This window comes from Brachyhypopomus gauderio, chromosome 10, assembly GCF_052324685.1.
Source record: "Brachyhypopomus gauderio isolate BG-103 chromosome 10, BGAUD_0.2, whole genome shotgun sequence".
Lineage (NCBI taxonomy): Eukaryota > Metazoa > Chordata > Actinopteri > Gymnotiformes > Hypopomidae > Brachyhypopomus > Brachyhypopomus gauderio.
The window spans coordinates 14,916,506-14,939,025 of NC_135220.1; the positions used below are offsets into that span (position 1 = coordinate 14,916,506).

Genomic DNA, 22,520 nt, shown 5'->3' on the forward strand with positions numbered 1-22,520 from the left:
GAAATCGAAAGTGTTTCCAGGTATTTTAATCAAATGAGAGAAATCATGCCAAAGAAAGTCACTGAAGTAAAGCAGAAAAGAACTGACAGAACTTCAACATTTGAATTTTTCATAGGTGAAGCATTCCTATAGCAAAAGCAAAGGACTGTGGTATAAAAGCTCTTAAAAAATATGCACAACTTTTTAGTTTAAGACATCAGGAAGAATGTGTCATTTCAATATCTTCTAAAAAATAATTTTGGTCTTTCTAGTCAACTGCCAAAAAAGCTATTTTGTCATCATGTTTACATTATTCTAATGACAACCATAAACATGATGTCGGAAAGGGGTGATATCTTCTTTAAACTGACCAAATTTGTGATTTTTCATGTCACCATGTGACAGTAATTAGGGCACAGTAGTGGTGGGAAGGCTACAAGCAGGAATGCAGTACAGAATCCCTTCCTGTAAAGACACCACCTATTGGAAATGGACCAGCAGTGCTCTGGTATAAATGAGTGTGATTCAAAGATCTATGAATGTGTCTACTCACAGGGTAGACTGCCCTCCAGACTGCCTTAGCACACGCACACATGGCATGCTGGGTAAGCAACTGAAAAGTATACAGTAAAATGTAAAGTGTTAACATGGACACCACAAAAAACATCTTTAAGTGATAACAGTAAAATAAATTTACTTTGACACCTGTCAAGTCTGCTTAGGTTTAAATGTGTATTTACATTTACCACATTTAGCAAATGATCTTGTCAAGAGCAGCTTACAATAGTGCTTTGCAGAAAATAAATCCCTGTCCAATGTTATCAACATGACATAATAATGAGATTATCATCGTGCTTCCTTATTATTTGAGATTCAAAGAAATTAAATGTTTAAAGCAGCAAAGTTTCCTACTTGTTTTTGAGTTAAAAAGAACAACAATATTTTTTTTTACTATGTAAGAAAATAGAGGGTTGCAGAGAGGCAATAACTGTAGCACTGAAGTTTAACTATGATCCTGATCAAAGGGGCTCTGGGCTCTGGGACAGAGCCTTCCTGCTGGTTCACGGTGAAAATGTGGAGTTTTAACTTTAGAAATATTTGCCTTGCTAATGAGGGGTATTTGGTTTTGTCATTAAAACCACATGCTGAATGAACTGCAAAGGACAAGAGATGGTGTGATGGTTAATGTATTGTGTGTTGTATCGTTTACAGCATATGGAACATTAGTAAACAAAATATTTTGATAAATTTGTTTTGGATTGCAAAAGCCAAATGTTTTGATTAACATATAAAACAAGAAAAATATCTTGTTAGTCAGTAAATAAGGCCAATGCAAATGACCTCAAACTGGCTTCAAAACTTGGAAGAATTTGTATCTAAAAACGTAGCACCATTTTCTTATTGCAAATTATGAGAGGTGATATAACAGGAAGAGCTAGTTGACACGACATTAAAACTGAACATGAAAATTATATACAGGCAAAGTATTGTTATTCAGAACTGGGTGAGGATAACAAGAAAAGCAAATTGTTGTTTGTTGAAGGAAATGCCTTTATATTACGCTATTTTGTTTACAAAATATTTTTGTTTACAAAAGAGCAAAAGCAAAAGGCCAATATGCTCATTTACAAACTGTTATACGAAAAACCAAAGATTTCTTAGTAAACTAGTACGGTGTGAAGAGTGGAACTGACGCACATCCACGTTCCTGCCGGACCTTGATCTATGCAGAACAGAGAAACGGGGCGGAAACGGACGAACAGCCACCATGGCGGAGGTATGTGAAGATAAATAACTGGTTAAATTATTTTCTGACAGTTTACAGCACACAATTACACGCAGTTGTGACTAATGATTAAAGTCAACACAGTCAGTACTATACTCGAAATATCGTTAGGTTGCTGGCTATCGAACTATAGCTAACGCGCTGTGTCGGCTAACGTTAGCTTGTTTACTAGCTAACGTTAGCTAGCCAACTAACGTCGTTATCTAACGTCACTAATCTCTTGATTAATGAAATGTCAATATACCGAATGTATGTTTACTCATTCTTAGACTTTATTTGCTGGTAATATATATTCTCTCTATACGTCATACTAAAATAGTTATTTTAATTTTTGGTTTGTCGTGTTTGTTTACCTTATTCTGTTCAATCTCGGTTTTAGGTTTGAACTAACCAAGAGATAGCTAGCATAGCTAAGTGTGCCTTTAAACCAATGAACACAATGTGTGACTGTATTCCGTGACTGTAACTCGTGAACTAGACGCACAGCTTGCAGGACCTGCGGCAGCAAGCAGCCATCGCCTCCAAGGTGTTTGTTCAGCGGGACTACACCTCAGGCACCGTATGCAAGTTCCAGACTAAGTTCCCTACGGAGCTGGAGGCCAGGGTGAGAGAGCATTACATTTCGGTGATTCAACTAAACAACCTGTCAAACGTAATATGGAGCATATGATGGGAGTGACACTTAAAAAACATAATTATACATCTGTACCTGAATTAAATAATAGGGTGTGTAAATGGATCATGATGGCTGTTTATCAAGAGTGGACAAAAGCCATCATGACAGGCTTTTTCTCAGGGCAGCCGCAACAACAGACAGTCATTCATCATGCATGTGTATTTGAAAAGGTGTATAGGTTTGTGCTATTTTGTTATTACAGATTGAGAAGCAGCAATTTGAGGAGACAATACAGACACTCAACAACCTGTATGCAGAGGCGGAAAAGTTAGGGGGGAAGTCTTATCTGGAGGGTTGCCTGGCTTGTCTTACTGCTTATACCATATTTCTTTGCATGGAGACCCACTATGAAAAAGTAAGTTTGTGCATGTTATACTGTGTGTGTGTCATGCTGTATTAGCCCCTATAGCTTTTGCTACTCTTTATTTGAACTTGCCTCCATTACTGGCATGGGATGGTGAAGGCAGATTGCCTGTAACATGCTAGGAAAATGTGAACTTTATTAGTTTATTAGTTAGAAACATATTAGTATAGCAGCCACAAAGGAACTGAAGGCTAACAGTTAATGGCATGGAAACACGGACCCAGAGTGTAAAGTTCTTGCTTATTGTGAATGCAACAACTGTTTTTGGTGTTTGGTTTCTTAATTAGGTGCTGAAAAAGATTGCCAAGTATATCCAGGAGCAAAATGAGAAGGTTTATGCTCCTCTAGGACTCCTCCTCACTGACCCCATAGAAAGAGGTCTAAGAGTTGTATCCTTTCCTAACAAGCAGTGTTTTTCTTTCAGAATGAGCACTGCGCAACCTGATTGGAGTATTCTTGAATCTAGACTTTTGTGTCGGTGCTTATAAATCAGTAAATGTTTGTGATGGTTTTGGAGTTTTCCTTAACCCAATCTTCTTAAGGTGGAGATAACCATATTTGAAGACAGAAGCATTGGCTCAAGATAAAACATGGCAAAGGTAAACAGTAGCTGGAAGGGTTTTCCCTAAAACTCCACATGTGACAAACCAGTGTGTTGCATCCCCTGCTGTGGTTAAGGTGCTCTACACTGTGCCCTTTTACACTGTATGCGGATCAGATTTTTACAGCTTGTTCTCCCTCCAGGATCTGTATTGGATGTGTTATTCACTGACCTGCTGGTTCCAGAACTGCGTCCCATTTATCATGGTGTCATAATCCTGCCTGGTTTGCATCTGATTGTAGATACACATGTACTTTATTTTAAAGCTCTTCCTCCATTTCTTTCTCCTCACAGGAGACTAAAATGTGACGCGTTCTTCAGAAAAACTGTACGAAGCTTTTTTGTTTATAAGGTCTCAAAATTTGTATGTACTGTGTCTGTCTTCAGCAGAATCATTTTAAAATTTGTATTGTCATTTTTATATATTGCTCTTTTTGAAATGATTTCTTTCTTCTCAATTCCTTAAACTGTTTGCTTTATGCATATACTTGTTATGAATGAGAAGCCGGTATAATGTACATTGTTGGTTTATCACTCGGCTGTGGTGTTTTGGTAGTGTCCTTATGGTAAAAACTGTCCTTAAGGATCATTATCAAGGACGTATTTGGTGACATTTAAATACTAATGAAGTTTGTCATCCAGTGCATATTTTTCCAACCTAGTCCTCATGACCCAACGTCTCCCTCTCCTCTGCAAGCGGTCGACATGTATGCGCTGTCCCAGCTGCCAACATTCATTGAGCAATCAAATGTTCTGGATACCTGGTACAGATGAGCTGTGACGGAGCAAACATGTGGACTGTCTAGGTGTCCATGAGAACTGGATTAGGAAATACTAATGTACTTGGTGCTAGTCTGTAAGTGAAATTGATGTAATGTACATTTTAATACACACAAGTGAATATTGATCAGTGAAAATGTCCATGCCATTGGGAATTTTTCTGATTAGGTCACAGTTTTCAGTGTGACAACTTCCACACTCAGTTAATAACACTACAGGGTGGATTCCTCTGGACATAGGCTCAGTCTGGTTCCGAACTCAATTACTGTGTAAATTATGAAAGTGTTCAAGTCAAGGTGCAATCAGACTGTGTGTGCATTTAGTCTAGCTGTAAGAATTATGTACTAAATTATGACTGTCTGCTGTCCCTTGCTCTTGCTGTGGCCTCTTTAGCGATACTGACGTTGAACCAACCTTAATGGTAATGAGTTGCATTCAGTGTTGGATTGGTTTGAACACCTGTCATTTGTATCTTTGTTGTATCATAATAAACAATAGTCTTTTCTTGAGAATATCTGGATACATTTATTTAAAACATGTATCTTAATAAATTTAAATTTCCCTTCTCTTTGTTGTATTTCTTTAAAAATGTTTATCACCAAAACGTAGTAAACAGTATTTCTGAAAATGATTATTACTTTATTATTCCTTTTTTCTATAAAGTGCAGCTAGCACGAATGAAATTGGATTTGTAGGCGAACTAGTTTCGGCTCCACAGAGCGGTTTCCTGCTTTAAAAGGAAAACGAAAGCTTAATGATGTGATGCTGGCCCTTCCACCCCTAACCGCTTGTGTCAGTAATGATCATCAGGACCGACCTACTTCGCTCTTGGCTTTACGTTTGAAATGAAATGCCGGTCGAGTTACGAAGTGCTGGTGTGTTATTTTAGATAACTGCGTTGTGTATATATGTAGCCTTTTTAATTTACGCAGGCATTTGTTTCTGCGCTTCGCAATTGAATTTAAGGTATGACCATTATATCGGTACAGCTATGATATCAGTACATGATCGGTAAGGGTGAACTTACGTATTTGGTATGAAATGAAATACGCTTATTAGCTAACTTTGCTAGCCAGCTAACTTTGCTAAGCCAGTTTAAAATTTATTTTTATAGGACTGGCTAAATGGATAACTAGCTTCATCTACAGTCACCTCCGTTACCTATAGGTTAAAATGATCGTTTAAAAGTTAGGAGATCTAGATAGTTAGCTAACCTAGCTGTCTAGCACAGCCTTCGTCTCGTTTATAGCTAGCGAGCTGTTTACCCCATTGACTGTATATATACGGTCAATGGTTTACCCACCCTGGCCTGGTTGTCATGGGTGATTAGGTTAGGATGCTGATGTTGTTTACCCACCCTGGCCTGGTTGTCATGGGTGATCAGGTTAGGATGTTGATGCTGTTTACCCGCCCTGGCCCTGGCCTGGTTGTCATGGGTGATCAGGTTAGGATGTTGATGCTGTTTACCCGCCCTGGCCCTGGCCTGGTTGTCATGGGTGATCAGGTTAGGATGTTGATTCTGTTTACCTGCCCTGGCCCTGGCCTGGTTGTCATGGGTGATCAGGTTAGGATGCTGATTCTGTTTACATGCACCCGCAGCTCGTCACCCTGGCGTTTCCCACCTGTGATGGTTGCTATCTCCCCAGACAAGAAAATGAATTTGTTCACAAAGTTCTAGAAGAACTGGATGCTTTTCAGCAGAGAGATATCGAGGAAAGGTAAATTTAACCGTGCAAGCTAATGAACCAGCTTAATTTGTAGCGTTTTTTAAATTAATTTGCCTGTTTTGTAATTCAAGCGTCCTACTCTTCCCACCTCTCTCGAGTCGGCTTCGCTTTCTGATCCACAAAACTGCTGAAGAACACCTGAAGCTTAGCACTTTCTCTGTGGGTCATGACTGGAGCCGCAGGGTGGTAGTCTGTTACACCCATCTCAGGTAAAGACAGTAAACACCAAATACTGTGAAATGTTACACCTTTACCTGTATTTTAATTTAGTTATTTACTTTCAAATTCTGCTGGCTCTGAAAGGCTACCATCCAAAGACGTTACAGGTGATGGTGACGGTAGCTTTTATGAGCCGAGCAGGGAGATGTCGGGAAGACCGGCTGGCAGGCGAGGTGGGTCCAGAGGAACCAGGAGGCCGAATAAGGCAGTCTACGTTCCCCGGGCTCTGAGGCAGTTGGCTTGTGAAAGCCCAGAGCAGCCCAGTCACACCAGCCCTAGCCTCAGCACCTTTCAGGAGCCCAGTTCTGACACCACAGAACCACCACCAGCCAATCACGATCTAGGACCGGACATTGCTGAAGAATCAGGAGGCGAAAAGGAAGTTTTTATGCAGATTTCAGGGTCTGAGGCCTGTTCCTGGTCTCCCACCTTGGACCAGACCGTGTCCTACTTCATGGAGATGACCCTGCAGGAGCAGGAAGAGGACGACTTTGGTGGCAGTAGTGTTTTGCCTACCGAGTCACCATCACAGCCACAGAGCAAAGAGGGCACAGATGATTCCTACCCTGAGGTAGGGAACACCACTTAATCTGCTGCTCTGCAGAAAAGTTTACTTTGATAAGAGTCAAAAGGGATTGGGTCTAAAAAATAAATAAATAACACAGAAAACTGGTTGGTCTTTGTAGATGGAAGGAAACTTGCAAACATATATAAACATAAAATATGATTTCAAGGACTAACTGCTGTGTCCTGAAGAGAGAGAGAGAGAGAGAGAGAGAGAGGTAGAATAGAATAAACTGTAGTGAGGCATACATGGTTTCCAGAGATAAATTTCATTTCAGTCAGAGGTTTAGGTTTAAACCAAAATATTCCCAGGGCTTCTAAAGTTCTGAGACCGATTAGCTATTTTTCCTTGGGTTTTATATGCCATAGCAACAGTGCAAACACGCCTTGCTAACACATCATTAATACAGTATCCATTAGTATTCAAATGCATTGTCACTCGAGATGCCAAAATGCTTTATTCCCATCATCTGAAGCCGTTTTACAAAGTCCTTTTCTTGGTTTTTCCAATGTAAAGCTGATTAAATCTCTACATAATAGAGCTATAAAAGATGACTTCTGCAGTAAAACATGAGTAGAGTCCGTGTCGATTAAAGTACATGTAGAGCAGTTGTAGGCTACAGTACCAGTTATTATTCAACTGGTCATTTATCACTTTTGAACATGTGGTCTGATGTTTTGGTCCCATCTGTAGGAGATTAGAGGAAGAGCTTTAAAAGGGATCTGGTCTCTGCATCTTTCTGGAGGGGCCTGAAGTGTTTAAGTGTGATATTAGTCCTGATATTAGAGTTTTATCTGTATGGTGATTGAGAAGCATTAAGGGAATTCTTGCTGTCTCAATGCAAGTTCAGCCGTAAGAGAATTTCTGTAGCTGGGTTCTTCCCAGCTCCTGCAACAGGAAAAGGATTTAAAGCTCTCTAAACATCTTCATTATGGATGACTGTCTATAAATTTTTAATGTCCACTCCAAAAAAAAAAGTTTCTGGCAGGTAGCGTTCTGCTGCCTCAGGGTTTCAAGCTTCAGAGGAAATGTGAATGTCTTTAACATGTGTGCGCAAGGTCTGAACAAGTGGCTGAAAAATGGAACCCAGAAACGGGGCTGTAATTTCTGTCGGGTAGGAACAATATAACGGTTGTAATGTCATTAGGAATATGAGGGGTTTAAGGACACTACTGTACTATATAGTACTGTGTCTGTTTGGTGTGGTCACTGGAGGTTCTGTTGTTGCGTAGAGCATGGCGGTTCTGATGGCATCTGGAGTCCTCCCAGTTCAGCCGAGACTGGGCTCTTACTGCCTAGTCCTGTTTACAGTGGTGGAATGCTTTCGGCGGTGTGATGTTCCTGTGTGCTTTGCGTTTGCTCAGATCATAGCCCACCTGAAGATAGGCGAGGTGGAGGTGGTGGATGCCCGCAACGACTACTCCAGCTTCATGAACGTGTGGATCAACCATGACGACTTTGCCCATGTCATCGAGATCTATGACTTCCCGGCCATGTTCAAAACTGAAGACCTTTTTGATGCTTTCACAGACTACAGGTGAGTCCAGACAGGGCCACTGCTCTCTCGGTTTTATTGTTCAGTCTTTATATGCCAAACTCCATATGCGCATGTACAGAGTCAGAACCTTGGGTCGTCCCACCACTAACGAGCTCCCTCTTGTTTGTTAACAGTGAAGGTGGCATGAAGATTACGTGGGTGGATAACACTCATGCTCTCGGCGTCTTCTCAAGTGCTTCTGCAGGTATGGGCTGGTGCATCAGGTAGATGGGGACCTGGGGTGACATGTGGTGGTGTTGGTTCTGTGTCATGAGCTGGTTCTGTGCGGTGCTGTTGGGTCTGTGCAGCCATGCAGGCCCTGACGATGCAACACCCGCTGCTGAAGACGAGGACACTGTCTAAGGCCAGTAAGAAGGCCAAGGGGAAAGCCCTGAGACGTGCAGGTGTGCTCTACCTCACACCACACAGCTACACTCTATCCCACAGCTACAATCAGTTATTTTTTAGGCTCACCTTACCTCAGACCCAAATTAATGATTCATTAGCGTCACATACCACAATATGTTAAGTCACCAGCTGCGTGATACATATTCTCTCCCAGAGCAGATGCTCCTTAGTCAGTCTGTGTAGTTGCTGGTGTGGGCTGATTTACTGCCTGTGAGGCGTTCGTGGCTGCTAGGCACTGGGTGACTGGGACGAGCTGTTTGTGAGCTGGGAGCTAACGCCGCCTGTGGTCTGTGCTCAGAGTTCATCCAGCCTGTGAAGGAGAGACCCCGGACGGACACGGCTGTGGCTAGGAGGATGGTGACCCGAGCTCTGGGCATGCGAGGGGGCTCCAGGGGAAAACACTGCTGACGGAGAGCCTGGGCAGGACTGCACCTGCCCCACGGCCCCGGATAGTCGTTCGGTTTTCAAGCGTTCTCCAACTTCTGACAGCATACGTCGTGCAGATGTTTTTCCGTAGACCTGAGTCACTTTGGCTTTAAGAGAACACTTTTCTTTGGTACCCTTACCAGAAATGTAGCAAAGGTTGACTGTTTTAAGCATTCAAAAAATAAAAATAAAAACAATCAATTATTATAGTTCCATTGGAGGCTTTTGCATAAACTGAAATCCAAGTTATTTCTCCTTAACTGCTTTTTTAGATGTGAATGATGCTCAGATGGCACTTTTAAAATGTTTCCACCTCCAGTATTCCTGTGTCTTTTAATGCTTGTCCACTAATGACTACAGCGTGCAATAACACAGGTAGCTGTTATGACCAGTTCAAGTGTTGGCGCACATTGTAAATTGAAACTTGTATAAAACTACTTTTATATTCATCTTTAGATTACCCTGTTTGCTTTGTACATAATTTCGTACAGGGCTGTTAGTTTGCAAAAAATGTTTAACAACAGGTTTTGCAACAGTTTAGACATGAGATGTGTAAGTACAACTGTACTGAATACTGTACTGTCAAAACCATATTACTTGTTTGGTTAAATTTATGTAATTAAACATTTATTTTTAAAAAGAGGCAAATTCTTACCCAGTTCTTTAGGTAATACATTATAATCAAGGTACTTTATTGCTCAGGCAAACACATTTTTAATGAATCTGTATAAAACATTAAGGCCCGATGTGTATTTCCCATCCAGAAGTGAACGCTGTTTCTGCAGTGATGAGCCAAACTGGTGCTGCCGTCCTCATAAAACGGAGGACACTAGATCAGCAGAAGAGTCCCCGGCTGAACCGGACAGCGGCACGTTAACCCCGCGTGACCTTTAACAAGGCTAGCCTAGTTTAAAAAGAGATCCCTGACTGGTAGGAATAAGTTAGGTGACATGCTTGATGAAGTGAATATTTAGCCAGAGATTCTGACGGAAAGAAAAATGGCACAGTTTACGGTACAACAAAACAACTCAAACGGAGGCTGTAAATACAAAGCTACTATGGTAAAGATGTGCTTACGTGTCAATTGAACTGAACGACTACAGAAACGAGAGTCTAAAGAGGACATTCCTGTGCAGGACATTATCCCTCATTGGAGAGAGGAGGAAGTCTTGGGTGACACGGAGAAACGAACAAACTACAACCGGTAAACGGATCTGTGTGGTGAGAGGTACATGGCGTTTCACTTTCAGCATGGCTAAGGCTCCCTCTAGTGGTTGGTCTTGGTGTAACAGTCTTGGCATTGGGTGCGTCCTCCACGCGGGCTTGTTCTCATCCCCCGCAATGTGCGAGTTCTCTATCTGCGCTGCAGCTGGTTGGTCATTATTCCGGGAAACTCGTCAACATCCGAACTCCGGGAACCACCTACGGGAGGAAGGGAAACGCGATCATGGAGGCCCTGGATCGGCCGCAGTGCTGAAGTCTCCCGGCCCAGTTCAGGGTGTTCCCTGGTGCCATAAGACTCTCCGTTATCAGTACCCCACACTCACCTATGTGGCAGTTGTACGTCCATATCCGATATCCATCATAGCGGCATTTACACTTCATGATGTTGTTGGTATAATCAGACTCTGCTACCTCGTAATTTGGATTGATTACAACCTGTTGGGTGTTGGGAGAGAGAGAGAGAGAGAGAGAGAAAGGGCAGAGATCAGGCAAACCCCAATCTGCAGCGCCCTTTTCATACGCACCACTAAACACGGGTTGCAGCAGCTTGTTTACTGGGGTGATTATTGCACAGTAAATGCAGATGTTCCTCACAGCTTCCACAGCTGGCTTGCTCTTCAAGATTCCTGCATTTTGAACAGGAACATAAACCAGTACCTGGAGAACGTAGTCCCCTGGTTTCACATCTGTCACATCGATCCACTGGCAGTCGATGTCATGCCGGTAGGTGTCCCAGCAGCCTACAGTAATTCCTTGCTGTCCAAAGTTCGCACACGCATATCTCTTGGGAATGCCTGTCAGGAGACGAGCAGCTGTTTAGAACATCACGGCCATGTCCACAGGCACCAGGCTGCAAACCTCACACCTCGCCCCCACTATGCGGAGTCGTTTAACGCAACAGCATGGGTGTGTACAAGTGTGTGTGTGTGTGTGTGTGTAAGAGATCCGTCTGAGTGAGGCCGTGCGTGTGCTGAGGTGGTGTGACCGACCTTCGTCACACTCCGTGTCCTCCAGGCAGAAGCTGGCCTTGTGGCCCTCAGCCACCCTGGTTCCGTTCAGGCTCAGCAGGTCGTAGTGCGTGAACACCTCCATGCTGTGGTAGTGCCTGTTCACACAAACAAACCCGACGTTACCCGCACGTGGTACGGCCCGTGCACTCAAACCCACTCCCATTGTGCGGATGGACCGACTCAATCGGTGCTAGTGGACTGACCGATGGCATTCGTGCCAGATCCAGGCGTGCTGGCCGGCTTTGGGGCGGAAGTCGGCACGGCCGTTGTTGTGGATCTGCGAAGAGAATCGTAGGAGACGTCGGTAGGAGCTGGCGTCGGCCCTGGCCGCCGTGCTGGACAGGCAGTTCTCCTCGTGGGCACACTGCAGCGCATACATGGGCCTGTCCTCCAGGTACGTGGTGTGCTCCACCAACTCTGCGTTCAGCACCAGGTCAGGGGCTCCTGAGAGACACAGCAGGGGCTCGGATCAAGCCGACTAACGCACAGACACAGCATTTAATTTAAAAGATGAGAGAATCTGTTTGAGTGCTGAACATTCTGAGCTTTGGCGACACCTGTTGGTGGAGTAAAGAAAAAACACTTAATCAGTCTGAGGCGCCTGCTGGGCTGTAGGTGGAGCTGAATGCCTGATAGTTTAACAACCATGGCAGGGTTTCTAACAGCACAAAGACTACCTTTAAATGTTAGTATTAGACCGGACACTCATTTAAGATGATCTAAACACAACAAAGCTTTGGGAAACGGGGCTCACTTTACCCAGAATGCCGACTGTCTCATCCTGCCTCAGACTGTCTCAGAATAACAGCCTTTCCTGAATTCTGTAGTGTGATATGGGTGGAGGGTGAGGTGTGGGTGAATGGTTGGTGCAATGTGTAGTATGGATGGGTGTGGTGTAGTGTAGGTGGATGGTGTGGTGTATGTGTGATGGGCTCTTACCATCAGAGCAGGACACTCCAGCGGCGAAGCGGCCTCCACCCTTCGGGCAGCTGAGGTGTTTGCCGTGATGTAGACACTGAGCCAGACTCATCTCAGTCCCAGAACACCGCACCCCACTCATCACCACGGAGTCTGCGTTGACGTCTCCCGGCCAGTACCACGTCTCCTACACACACACACACACACACACACACACAAACTGTGAGTTCACTACTGTAGAGTAACATTCTGCCTGGTTTTGATGTCCATTTGACCGACTGATAACTAAAAGTGGATAGCAAAATGTAGTTCTGTGTTGTAAGCACTAGAGGGAGCCACTTTTAACAGCTCTGGTCAGGCGACCGTGGAAGGAGAGCGCTACTATATGGAGAAAGGACTCGTTGGGGGGGGTGTTTATACTGAGCGGGGCTGTTAGTAATTGTCAGTGAGAATATTGTAAGGAAATAAACCATCAATGGATGAATCTCAGATTTCCCATATGCACTCTACCTCTCCCTATCACTCTCTCTCCCTCCCTCTCTCTCTCCCTCCCTCTCATCCTCCCTCCCTCTCTCTCTCCCTCCCTCTCTCTCTCATCTTCCCACCCTCCCTCCCTCTCATCTCTCTCTCTCCCTCCCTCCCTCTCATCTCTCTCTCTCCCTCCCTCTCTCTCGTCTGCTGAAGCACTCACGCAACACTCATGTTCCCAGGCTGTAAGCCAGACACTCAGTTCCACTGCACACACACACTCCTGTCTGCTTCCTCATGTCCTCCGTGCGGTCTGACAGCAGACATCACACACATGAGATCACACTCATCATGTGACCTTCCTCTTCCAGCTGTGGTCAGGCCAGCACGTGCCCAGTACATACACCCCCCCTTACAGACTCAGGCCAGTTTCCACTCATAAACCCCCTCAGAGACACGGGCCTTGCATCATTCATCGTTTGGACCCACAGCGCCGGCGTTCACACTGAACTGATAATTAACCAACCGCAGGCCGGTGATGTCAGCGGAGTGGCACCTCTCGTGTTATAATACTCTGGAAATGTCTACTGATGCCAGAGAGGTATTACATTCCCAGCCATAAGTTACTGGACCAATCTAGTTCATCATTCTTTAGACTAAACAAACAGAACTGACAAGCTACTGGTGCCACAAAAGACTGAAATAATCTGAAATTGCAAAATATTAAATTATGCATGAAAATACAATAAGTCCATTTTGACTAAAACAAAGGCTAATGTTTTATTATTATTGGAGTTGTGTTGAAAGTGCGTATGTATGTATCAGTGAACTGATGAAGAGTCAGGAGAGCTCCGCCTCCTCATGCCTGCTCTGTAGAGATCTAATCTTCCTGGTCAACAGAGATCTCTCATGGAATGTAAAGACCTGCTCTCTTATTTCAGCCCGTTTGCACAAACCCACATGTCTAGGAGCTGGTAAACAAACACATTAGGTGAACAGAATGTCCATGTGGTCAGGGTCTCTCCTGTGGAGCAAACGGGTTCCACCCCTGATAAACCACATCGCATCAGACCATCCACCTCTAAATAGAATGCTGCAAACACACACCCTTGAGCACACACCGAGGTGCATACACCCAGGAACACACACCCCGTGCGCACACACACCCAGGAACACACACCCCGTGAACTCTCACCTGGAAGGCATGGCTGGCGAAACCCAGGCCCAGCTGTCTGCACACCACCATGGCCTCGATCATGCCCCAGCTCTCGCTGCAGACGGTTCCCCACACTGCCGAGCCATTCCTCTCCACAAGAACCTCCACCCGCCCCTCGTACGGGTTACGGCCTCCACTCAGACGCAGCTGGAAGGGCGGAAACGTTCACCGGTTATCACGGGGTGGGGGGGGGGTTTGGGATGGGTGACGAAACATACTGCAGAATCATATCTCCATTAGTCACATGTTTTATGTTAAGTTTGTTTACATTCTTCTGCACTGTACACGCAATCTTTTATTTGATTTTAATTGATCGTTTATTTGAAAGCAGCTATTGATTGATTTCTTGGCAGCACGGCCAGAACCCAGTGTGCGGAGAACCTCACCCTGTGGTTGAAGCCCATGGTGGGCACGTTGCACCTGACAGCAGCGTCTTCCTCATGACTGCAGCCCAGAGCGTCCCGGTTAAAGTAGCACTCCGTCAGGGACGACTCAAAGCCTGAACACACCACCTCATTCATGTGCACCGGACCCATTCCTGCACACACACACACACACACACACAATTATAATGCGTTTTTTATTATAATAGCGTGCTTTTTTTTAGGAAGCAGTTTTCAACACATAAATGATGGCGAGAGAGAACAAGAGAGAGAGGGAGAGAAAGAACGAGAGACAGACAGAGAGAGAGACAGCATGCACGTGTAAGGTTGAGTTTAGACAGGAGGTTAGCTGGAAGTTTTCACCAATGCTTCATTATAATTGCACATCTGGCAGAAATCAGGCAGTGTGCTGAGAAACATTTAGTTTCTCTACAGCTCTTCTGCACATCAGTCATGTGAGGGTAATTCACGTGTGTGTAATTGGTTTCTGCATGGGGCCAGGCTGGGTCTGGTACTCCTGCTCTTTATTGGACATGGCTGATTCCAGATCTTCTCGTCTGCATCAGCCAGCAGGAAGAGACTGAAGATTCTCAGTAATGTTCTCGTTCAGTGGTTGACAGCAGCATATGGTCGTTATAGCGCAGGCTGACTGAAGGGGGGTTGGTTCACTTGAAGCAGTAAGGACCAGAAGAACCTTCTGCGCGATGAGCTTGTCACAGACGGGTTTCACTTTAGTTCTCGGGCTCCAATGGGTGGAGACCCCTGCCAGGACTTAACTGCCAGAAACAGACTGCGATAAATCCTGCAGCAGTTCCCATGGTGATAGAAGAACACCGTGTCTCCTAGCTGCTCCTGCCATGGTGTTCTATTCCCATGGTGATAGAAGAACATTGTGTCCATAGCTGCGCCTGTCGTGGTGTTCTATTCCTATGGTGATAGAAGAACACCGTCTCTTAGCCACTCCTGGTGTTCAGTTCTCATGTCCTCACAGCCAGCAAGTTTCAGTGGAGGTTGAAGGAAAACACACCTCTAAGGGGCGTGGCCTCTTGCCACAGTTGCCAAGTTACACCTGCATGTTCAGACATCTGAACAAAGTGTTTCCAGTTCACGCTTCTTAACCTCAAAAGAAGCAGCTCCTGCTGACGGAGAACGTGGTTCTCTGAAAGGAGCAGATGCCATGAATGTGCAGGCAACATCGGGGAAGCAGATGTGTGAGAAGGTAGCGCAGGTGAACCAGGTGCTCAGGAATCCTCATACCTCCTCCCCGCCCGTTTAACGAGACAGCCTGCTCACCTTTAGCCAACGCCAGCTGTGAACGTGGGCCTCCTGCTCCTCTTTAACAAAACCCCCTCCGGTGTCACACTAAACAAGTTCTACTGGATGTATTCATGTGTGTAATGATACACACATATTCTACCAATCTGTTTATAACTAATTTCCAACAGTTTAATAGTAGGTTTAATAGTCATGGAAAATAAATGTATTCTGTTTGTGTATGAGGTGTATAATAAAGGCTTGTCTGTGCACATGTGTGTGCAAATGAATGTGTGTGTGTGTGTGGGACCTTGTGCATGTATGTGCATGCATATGTGTGAGTAGTTGTGTGTGTTTTCGTGTGCATAATTTCTTGTGTAAGTAAGCGTGCATATGTGTGTATGCACGCATGTGCACGTCTATATGCATGCGTGTTCGTGTGTATATCTGTGTGCATCTGTATGTGCAGGAGTGTGTGTGTGTATGTTTGTGGATGAGTGTGCATGTGTAAGCATGAATGTGTACGTATGTACCTGTGTGTGTGTGTGTGTGTGCGCGCGCGTGTGTGTGTGTGTGTGTGTGTGTGTGTGTGTGTGCGTGTATGTGTGTGTGTGTGTGTGTGTGTGTGTGTGTGTGTGTGTGTGTGGGTGTGTGTGTGTGTGTGTGTGTGTGTGTGCGTGTATGTGTGTGTGTGTGCGTGTATGTGTGTGTGTGTGTGTGTGCGTGCGTGCGTGTATGTGTGTGTGTGTGTGTGTGTGTGTGTGTGTGTGTGTGTGTCTATGTACCCACCTTGTCCCAGTCGCGCCCCAGTCAGAGCTTCCTTGGCAGTGCCAAATCCCAATTCACGACAAACTACGGTGGCTGCCCTGAGGTCCCAGTTATCATCACACACCGTCCCCCAAACTCCACCCTTCAACACCTCCACCCGGCCTTCGCCCACGTTCGCCCCACCACGCAGGCGCACCAGGGGTTGCTAAAATACAACACCACAAACAATATAGTCACATGTGGGGCCTGCTGCTCTACAAACACTATACAGTGTAACACCCTCAGGACTCATTTCACATCACCTGATGAAAAAGGAAATAAAACTTTGCTGTAAATTTATCTAAATTTGCTGTACATGTATCACCTGTGCACATCAGCGTTTGTCCCATCATCGGGAGATCATGAGTTTGATTTGCTATCCAATCACACTGACCAATCACAGGTGTCTGTGAGCTCATGTAACAGAAAGGAGCGGATACCCTAATGCCCCCATACTCAAATAGCGGCCCGCGGGCCGGATCTATTTCTGGCCCGCGAGCTGTTTTGAAAAGTGTTTTTTTTTAGGAATCTTTTTTTTTCAATCGCGCTATCCGCTCTTATTTTGAAATCGCGCACCGCGATCTCAAAACGATGAGATCTCATCTCAAGACGATGCTGGGGATTGCCTTTATGGCAACAACAAACACGTAGCAGACGCACAAATGCGTTCACCCCCCCCCCCCCCCCCCCTCGACAGTTTACGTTTGCTACCACGCCCCCCCCCCCTCCCCCGTAACCGGCCCCGTCAGTGATTGAAAAAATAAAATGTGGCCCGTCATCATTTCTATTTGAGTACCCCTGCCCTAATGTATACCATGAGCCACAGCTTGAAAAACTGTTGATTGGCTTAGAGAATGCATGTGTCAGCCCTGATTGGAAGCTGTTGTGTGACCAGAGAGAATGACCTCATTAGTGGGATTTGGATACAACTAAATTACGTGGGGGAAGTGGAGAATAATACATTTTTAAAGTTTCTTAGAATTTGATATTCACTGATCCATCATTGACCACTGATGTCTATGAAACTATGTCTAGATTTTTCAAGTGGCTTCTCCCAATACTGATCTCAGAACAGTTTCTGCTTTCCTCAGCTCCACGGGTCATTTATTCAGTGCAGACTTTGTCTGGAGGCGTTTCAGATTATCTCCTCCGGAAGAGCGGTTGCTGCACACGCTAACGGAGCCTGTTCCACTGATCACTGTGTGTTACACAATCCTCTTCCCATGAAGGGGGGAGAAGTCTCCCAGAATCCCCAAGGCTGGGCGAACACTGTGCAGACCAGCGTATGAAGTATGACTGCTGGGGCCTCTCAGACAAGGATATGATTCACAGTGGAGCTACAGACAGACTGTAAAACACCAGACTGATGATGAACCTGAGAGTATCTCCATAGAAACCCTCACAGTCACTCTGCATTCCTTCCTCACTGTGCACCAGTGGAAAACAACACACACGTGTAGCTACGTTAGCGTTTAGCTACAGCGCCTCAGACAGTAGGCCAAATTCATACAACATATTGCCAGATTTGTGACTTTAAAAGCAAATAGCACCATGGTAACACATTTTCTCATCCATGACATCCATGGACTGCCAGCATATTTTACTGTTTGCATGGTGTATGCTACTAATGCCTTTTTGTTTTTACTGACAGCATACACTCACCGGCCACTTTATTAGGTACACCTGTCCAACTGCTCATTAACGCAAAATGTCGAATCAGCCAATCACATGGCAGCGACTCAATGCATTTAGGCATGTAGACGTGGCCAAGAGAATCTGCTGCAGTTCAAACCGGGCATCAGAATGGGGAAGAACGGTGATTTAAGTGACTTTGAACGTGGCATGGTTGTTGGTGGCAGCTCTGAAGGCAAAAGTTGGTCCAACCAAGGTGCAAGGTGTACGAAATAAAGTGGCCAGTGTATGTAGTTATCGACAGTGTGTGTGTGTGTGTGTGTGTGTGTGTGTGTGTGTGTGTGTGTGTGTGTGTGAGGGAGAGCCTGTTGGTACCTCCGTCCTGTAGGCCTTTCTGAATCCCGCGGAGTGTGTGGAAGCAAAAGCCCTGCCGGGTACACAGCTGACTACCACGGGCATCCCGCGCTCACACGTGCTGTTTCCCACCACAGGCAGAGGTTTGCCCATCCGGCAGGCAGACAGGTGCGCCTCGTTACCAGTGCAGTTCGGCGAAAAGCCCCAGTAGTTCTTCTTCCTGCGCATGGAGAGCAGTCTGGGAGAGGAAGAGAGAGAAACAGGAGAGACATGAGAAGAAGAGAGAGGAACAGGAGAGACACGAGAGGAAGAGAGGGGAACAGGAGACATATGAGAGGAAGAGAGAGGAACAAGAGACATATGAGAGGAAGAGAGAAACAGGAGAGACATGAGAAGAAGAGAGAGAAACAGGAGAGACATGAGAGGAAGAGAGAGAAACAGGAAAGATATGAGAGGAAGAAGAGAGAAACAGGAGAGACATGAGAGGAAGTGAGGGACACAAAATGAGTACAAAGATGCAAAAGGAGGAGAGAAGAGAAAGATTGAAAAGGAAGTGTGACATGAGAGGAACATGATTAGAACAAAAGTGCAAAGCAGGAGCATTTTGGTACATGCTTGAATGGTTCGTTTTAGATGATGTGATTGCTCAGACCACCCTTGTATATTTCAACACTGAACACCAAATTTCAACAGATAATGTCCCCAGTGTGCTCAGGGAATGTTCAGAGGTCAAAAGGTTCAGGCAGTAGCTGTGGGCCATGTATATTTGCTTTTTAATGATTACTGCAAATCTAATGATCTGTCCCACGCATCCACAAATACACACAAATCTGCAGTATGTGTGCTGCCCCCAGAAAAAAAGAGAAATATCCATTTTTCAAAATAATATTGCATTAGAGCATTAGTATCACTCAAATTTGCAACCTTGCTGACATTTGAGCTAGACTCAAAAGGTCTCCAATATATGGAGGAACGCAGTAAAAGCTGTGCTACTCAGAATTTTACAGATTTTGGAGGCTGGGCTATTAGCTAATAGCCTACACCCATAATCACAGGATTCAGAGTGAACTTTTCCCCAGAAGTCATTAAAGCAAAATGACAGTAGGAACAACTTGCAAATCCTTCAAACGTGACCAGGCCAGAGAGAGAGAGAGAGAGAGAGAGAGAGAGAGAGAGAGGAGAGAGAGAGAGAGAGAGAGAGAGAGAGAGAGAGAGAGAGAGAGAGAGAGAGAGAGAGAGAGAGAGAGAGAGAGAGAGAGAGAGAAAGACAAGATGGAGATGGAGATGAAGCCAAGGAGATTAACAACAACAGAATGCTGAACACTACTGCTGTAAAAAAATGTCACACACACACACAAATAAACACACACACACACATGCACATGTTCAAAACACACACACACACAAAATGAAAACACACAACCCACAAATATCTTCCAAATGTTCAAAAAGCAGATATGCAAAACCTATGCACACCCAAATATTTTACCCCAGAGAAACACACACACACACACACACACACACACACACACACACACACACTACATTTCTATCACTGACTGCCTCCTTTCAGCCTTAAAAATAGTCCAGTAAGTTTAAGTATTATTATTAGAAATTCTATGATAATTGCTATGATAATATGGCTATCCACCCAGGTAATTTATTATAATCTGTGTTAAATATGAGGGTGATGGATATTTACCCAGTTAATCTTTGTTACACCCCCCCCCCCCCCAAACACAAATTCACACCCATACACACCCAATCACACTTTCTCTTTCTCTCTCTCTCTCTCACACACACACACACACACACACACACACACACACACACACACACACACACACACACACACTCTCCCTCTCTGGCAGAGGGGCTAAATTCTAAATTCAGCACAATTATAATTTTAAGGTCCACAAGAGACCAAACAGTTTGAGCGAGAAGACACTACCACAGTGTCCTGTCACTGATTGACACTACTGACAACCAACACAGCACTCTGTAAAACTGCTTGCATCTGGCATTATGAAAACAGCTTTTAAATCTCTTTTAAATCTCTCTAAATCTCTTTTAAAACTCATTAAAATCTCAGTGTTCTACAACCAAGCCTTGGCCAAGCACCTGCAAGTTTTTCAGCTCTCATAAACAGAAAAGCACTCTGAACCCAGAGTGACATATTTAGTGGACAGACAGGGTGACTTGCTCGGGATTGGAGAGCTGGATCAGCTTCCAACCAGGCTTCACCACAACCAGGCTTCACCACAACCAGGCTTCAACAGACTTCACCACAACCAGGCTTCACCACAACCAGGCAACACCACAGCCAGGCTTCACCACAACCAGGCTTCAACAGACTTCACCACAACCAGGCTTCACCACAACCAGGCAACACCACAACCAGGCTTCACCACAACCAGGCTTCAACAGACTTCACCACAACCAGCCTTCACCACAACCAGGCTTCAACAGACTTCACCACAACCAGGCTTCACCACAACCAGGCAACACCACAGCCAGGCTTCACCACAACCAGGCAACACCACAGCCAGGCTTCACCACAACCAGGCTTCACTACAACCAGGCTTCAACAGACTTCACCACAACCAGGCTTCAACAGACTTCACCACAACCAGGCTTCACCACAACCAGGCTTCACCACAACCAGGCAACACCACAGCCAGGCAACACCACAGCCAGGCTTCAACAGGCCTCAACACAACCAGGCTTCACAACCAGGTTTCACCAGGCTTCAACACAACCAGGCTTCACCAGACCTTAACACAACCAGGCTTCACCACAACCAGGTAACACCACAGCCAGGCTTCACCAGACCTCAACACAACCAGGCTTCAACACAACCAGGTTTCACCAGGCCTCTTCTACCTTTCCAACTTTAAAGTGACAGTCTGTTTTCGGCTGGTTGAGTGTGAACGTATGAGCTCCTCGTTACCAATTTTATTCAACTGTTCTACTTGATAATTAACCAAAGAGGTCAATTGTGTGTTTTGGGCCGGTTCACTGGTCTACTCTCATGGCCTTACAGAACTCAAACTTACTTGTAGGCTCTGGTGTTGAAGCCCTTCTCTCCAGGAAAGCCGTACATTCCGCACACAACCCGGCTATTCATAGGACTCCACCGCTCGTCACAGATCTGCCTCCATTTCCCAGCATCCTTCACTTCCACAAAGCCCTCTGTGATGGGAATGCGCTTACGCTGGGAAAACGTGGCCCGGATCCGGACATCCTCCACCCGTACATCCAGAGTCTGAGACAGAAGTAGGGATAAGAGAGAAAGATAGAAACAGAGAAGGAGAGAGAAACACAGAGAGAGAGAAACAGAGGGAGAACGTGCTGATTATATATTCCAAGGCTTGAGAAAAGTCACGGTTTGTTCCTTAAAGCTGTTTAAAAAGCTATTAATTACAAATGACAGTTTATTTCATGGTTACCACTTAAGTAACAACAACTATAAATCACCTGAAAAGGTTTTAGTGGAGCAGGAAAACACCAACCAAGTTATAAGCACACAAAGTAAACTTGTAAATTACAGGGTCCTCAAAGCGACCAAACCCACAGAAACCACTTGTCTTTGTTGGCGCTTCTGCACTTTCGTTTGAGGAACTTGGGATCTACAATGGCACCAGGCAGATGAATCTGGGTAACTCTGACAGGATTATGTGGCAAGAGGAGAAGAATGCACACCGACCTGAGAGAGGTGTTGTGTGGGGATCACACTGGGTGGTCTCCTCTCTTTAACCTCTTCTCCTGAGAGGTCATAAAGCACAGAAGGTCAATGTTGACCCTTTTTCTGTCTTTACTGACCATTAAAGTGACCAAGGTCCTGCTCTCGGATGCCATAAAACCTTCAAAAGGACTGCATGCACCTGGCAGTTGGATGCTCTCAGAGCTGCTCTGGATCTCACAGAGCAGAATATGAGATGCTCTGGCTTTCATAGAGCTGAATCACAGCAGCCTTTCTACAGAAGTAACAGAGCTGCATCCCAGAGCTTTGACACTCCAGTAGTACACAGTGTGCCCAGTAATGTTTACTATTAAAACAAGGCGCTGTTTTCCCTGCTGATGCATCAGCTCAAAGGCACATTTTAAAACGCATATTTTAGCAGTAATGTGTGACTAACTCTGGGGAAGGGAGGGTTGCGAACTGACCACATGAGTCCCCCTACTG

The 22,520-nt window shown here is 45.1% G+C and overlaps 3 protein-coding genes across 5 annotated transcripts in view; 2 read left to right on the top strand and 1 right to left on the bottom strand.

Annotated features, from left to right (window-relative positions):
- The first annotated feature begins 1,643 nt into the window (after positions 1-1,643).
- On the top strand, positions 1,644-4,754 carry golga7 (golgin A7). Of its 2 annotated transcripts, none has more exons than XM_077019829.1 (6): positions 1,644-1,756; positions 2,244-2,369; positions 2,644-2,796; positions 3,093-3,194; positions 3,348-3,404; positions 3,550-4,754. In XM_077019829.1, the coding sequence occupies exons 1-5, from the start codon at positions 1,748-1,750 to the stop codon at positions 3,390-3,392; spliced, it is 435 nt and encodes a 144-aa protein (XP_076875944.1). In that variant the 5' UTR covers positions 1,644-1,747; the 3' UTR covers positions 3,393-3,404; positions 3,550-4,754. The 2 variants fall into 2 exon arrangements, with proteins under 2 accessions (XP_076875944.1, XP_076875945.1); XM_077019830.1 differs by having other exon boundaries at positions 3,701-4,754.
- A 159-nt stretch (positions 4,755-4,913) lies between these two features.
- On the top strand, positions 4,914-9,277 carry r3hcc1 (R3H domain and coiled-coil containing 1). Its single transcript, XM_077019824.1, has 8 exons — positions 4,914-5,061; positions 5,786-5,904; positions 5,985-6,122; positions 6,217-6,703; positions 8,062-8,234; positions 8,369-8,439; positions 8,543-8,638; positions 8,941-9,277. The coding sequence occupies exons 1-8, from the start codon at positions 5,032-5,034 to the stop codon at positions 9,048-9,050; spliced, it is 1,224 nt and encodes a 407-aa protein (XP_076875939.1). The 5' UTR covers positions 4,914-5,031; the 3' UTR covers positions 9,051-9,277.
- A 370-nt stretch (positions 9,278-9,647) lies between these two features.
- The window catches only part of loxl2a (lysyl oxidase-like 2a), a 27,673-nt gene continuing 14,800 nt past the window's right edge, over positions 9,648-22,520 (bottom strand). The window contains exons 4-14 of one of the 2 annotated variants that reach the window (XM_077019823.1): positions 21,391-21,599; positions 18,356-18,572; positions 16,331-16,514; positions 14,291-14,442; positions 13,884-14,051; positions 12,242-12,407; positions 11,506-11,746; positions 11,282-11,397; positions 10,950-11,086; positions 10,616-10,727; positions 9,648-10,490 (exon numbers count right to left, since the gene is read on the bottom strand). In XM_077019823.1, the coding sequence (XP_076875938.1) occupies positions 10,423-10,490; positions 10,616-10,727; positions 10,950-11,086; positions 11,282-11,397; positions 11,506-11,746; positions 12,242-12,407; positions 13,884-14,051; positions 14,291-14,442; positions 16,331-16,514; positions 18,356-18,572; positions 21,391-21,599 (1,770 nt within the window). In that variant the 3' untranslated portion in view covers positions 9,648-10,422. The remainder of the gene's footprint in view (positions 10,491-10,615; positions 10,728-10,949; positions 11,087-11,281; positions 11,398-11,505; positions 11,747-12,241; positions 12,408-13,883; positions 14,052-14,290; positions 14,443-16,330; positions 16,515-18,355; positions 18,573-21,390; positions 21,600-22,520) is intronic. The other variant, XM_077019822.1, reaches the window with a different exon arrangement.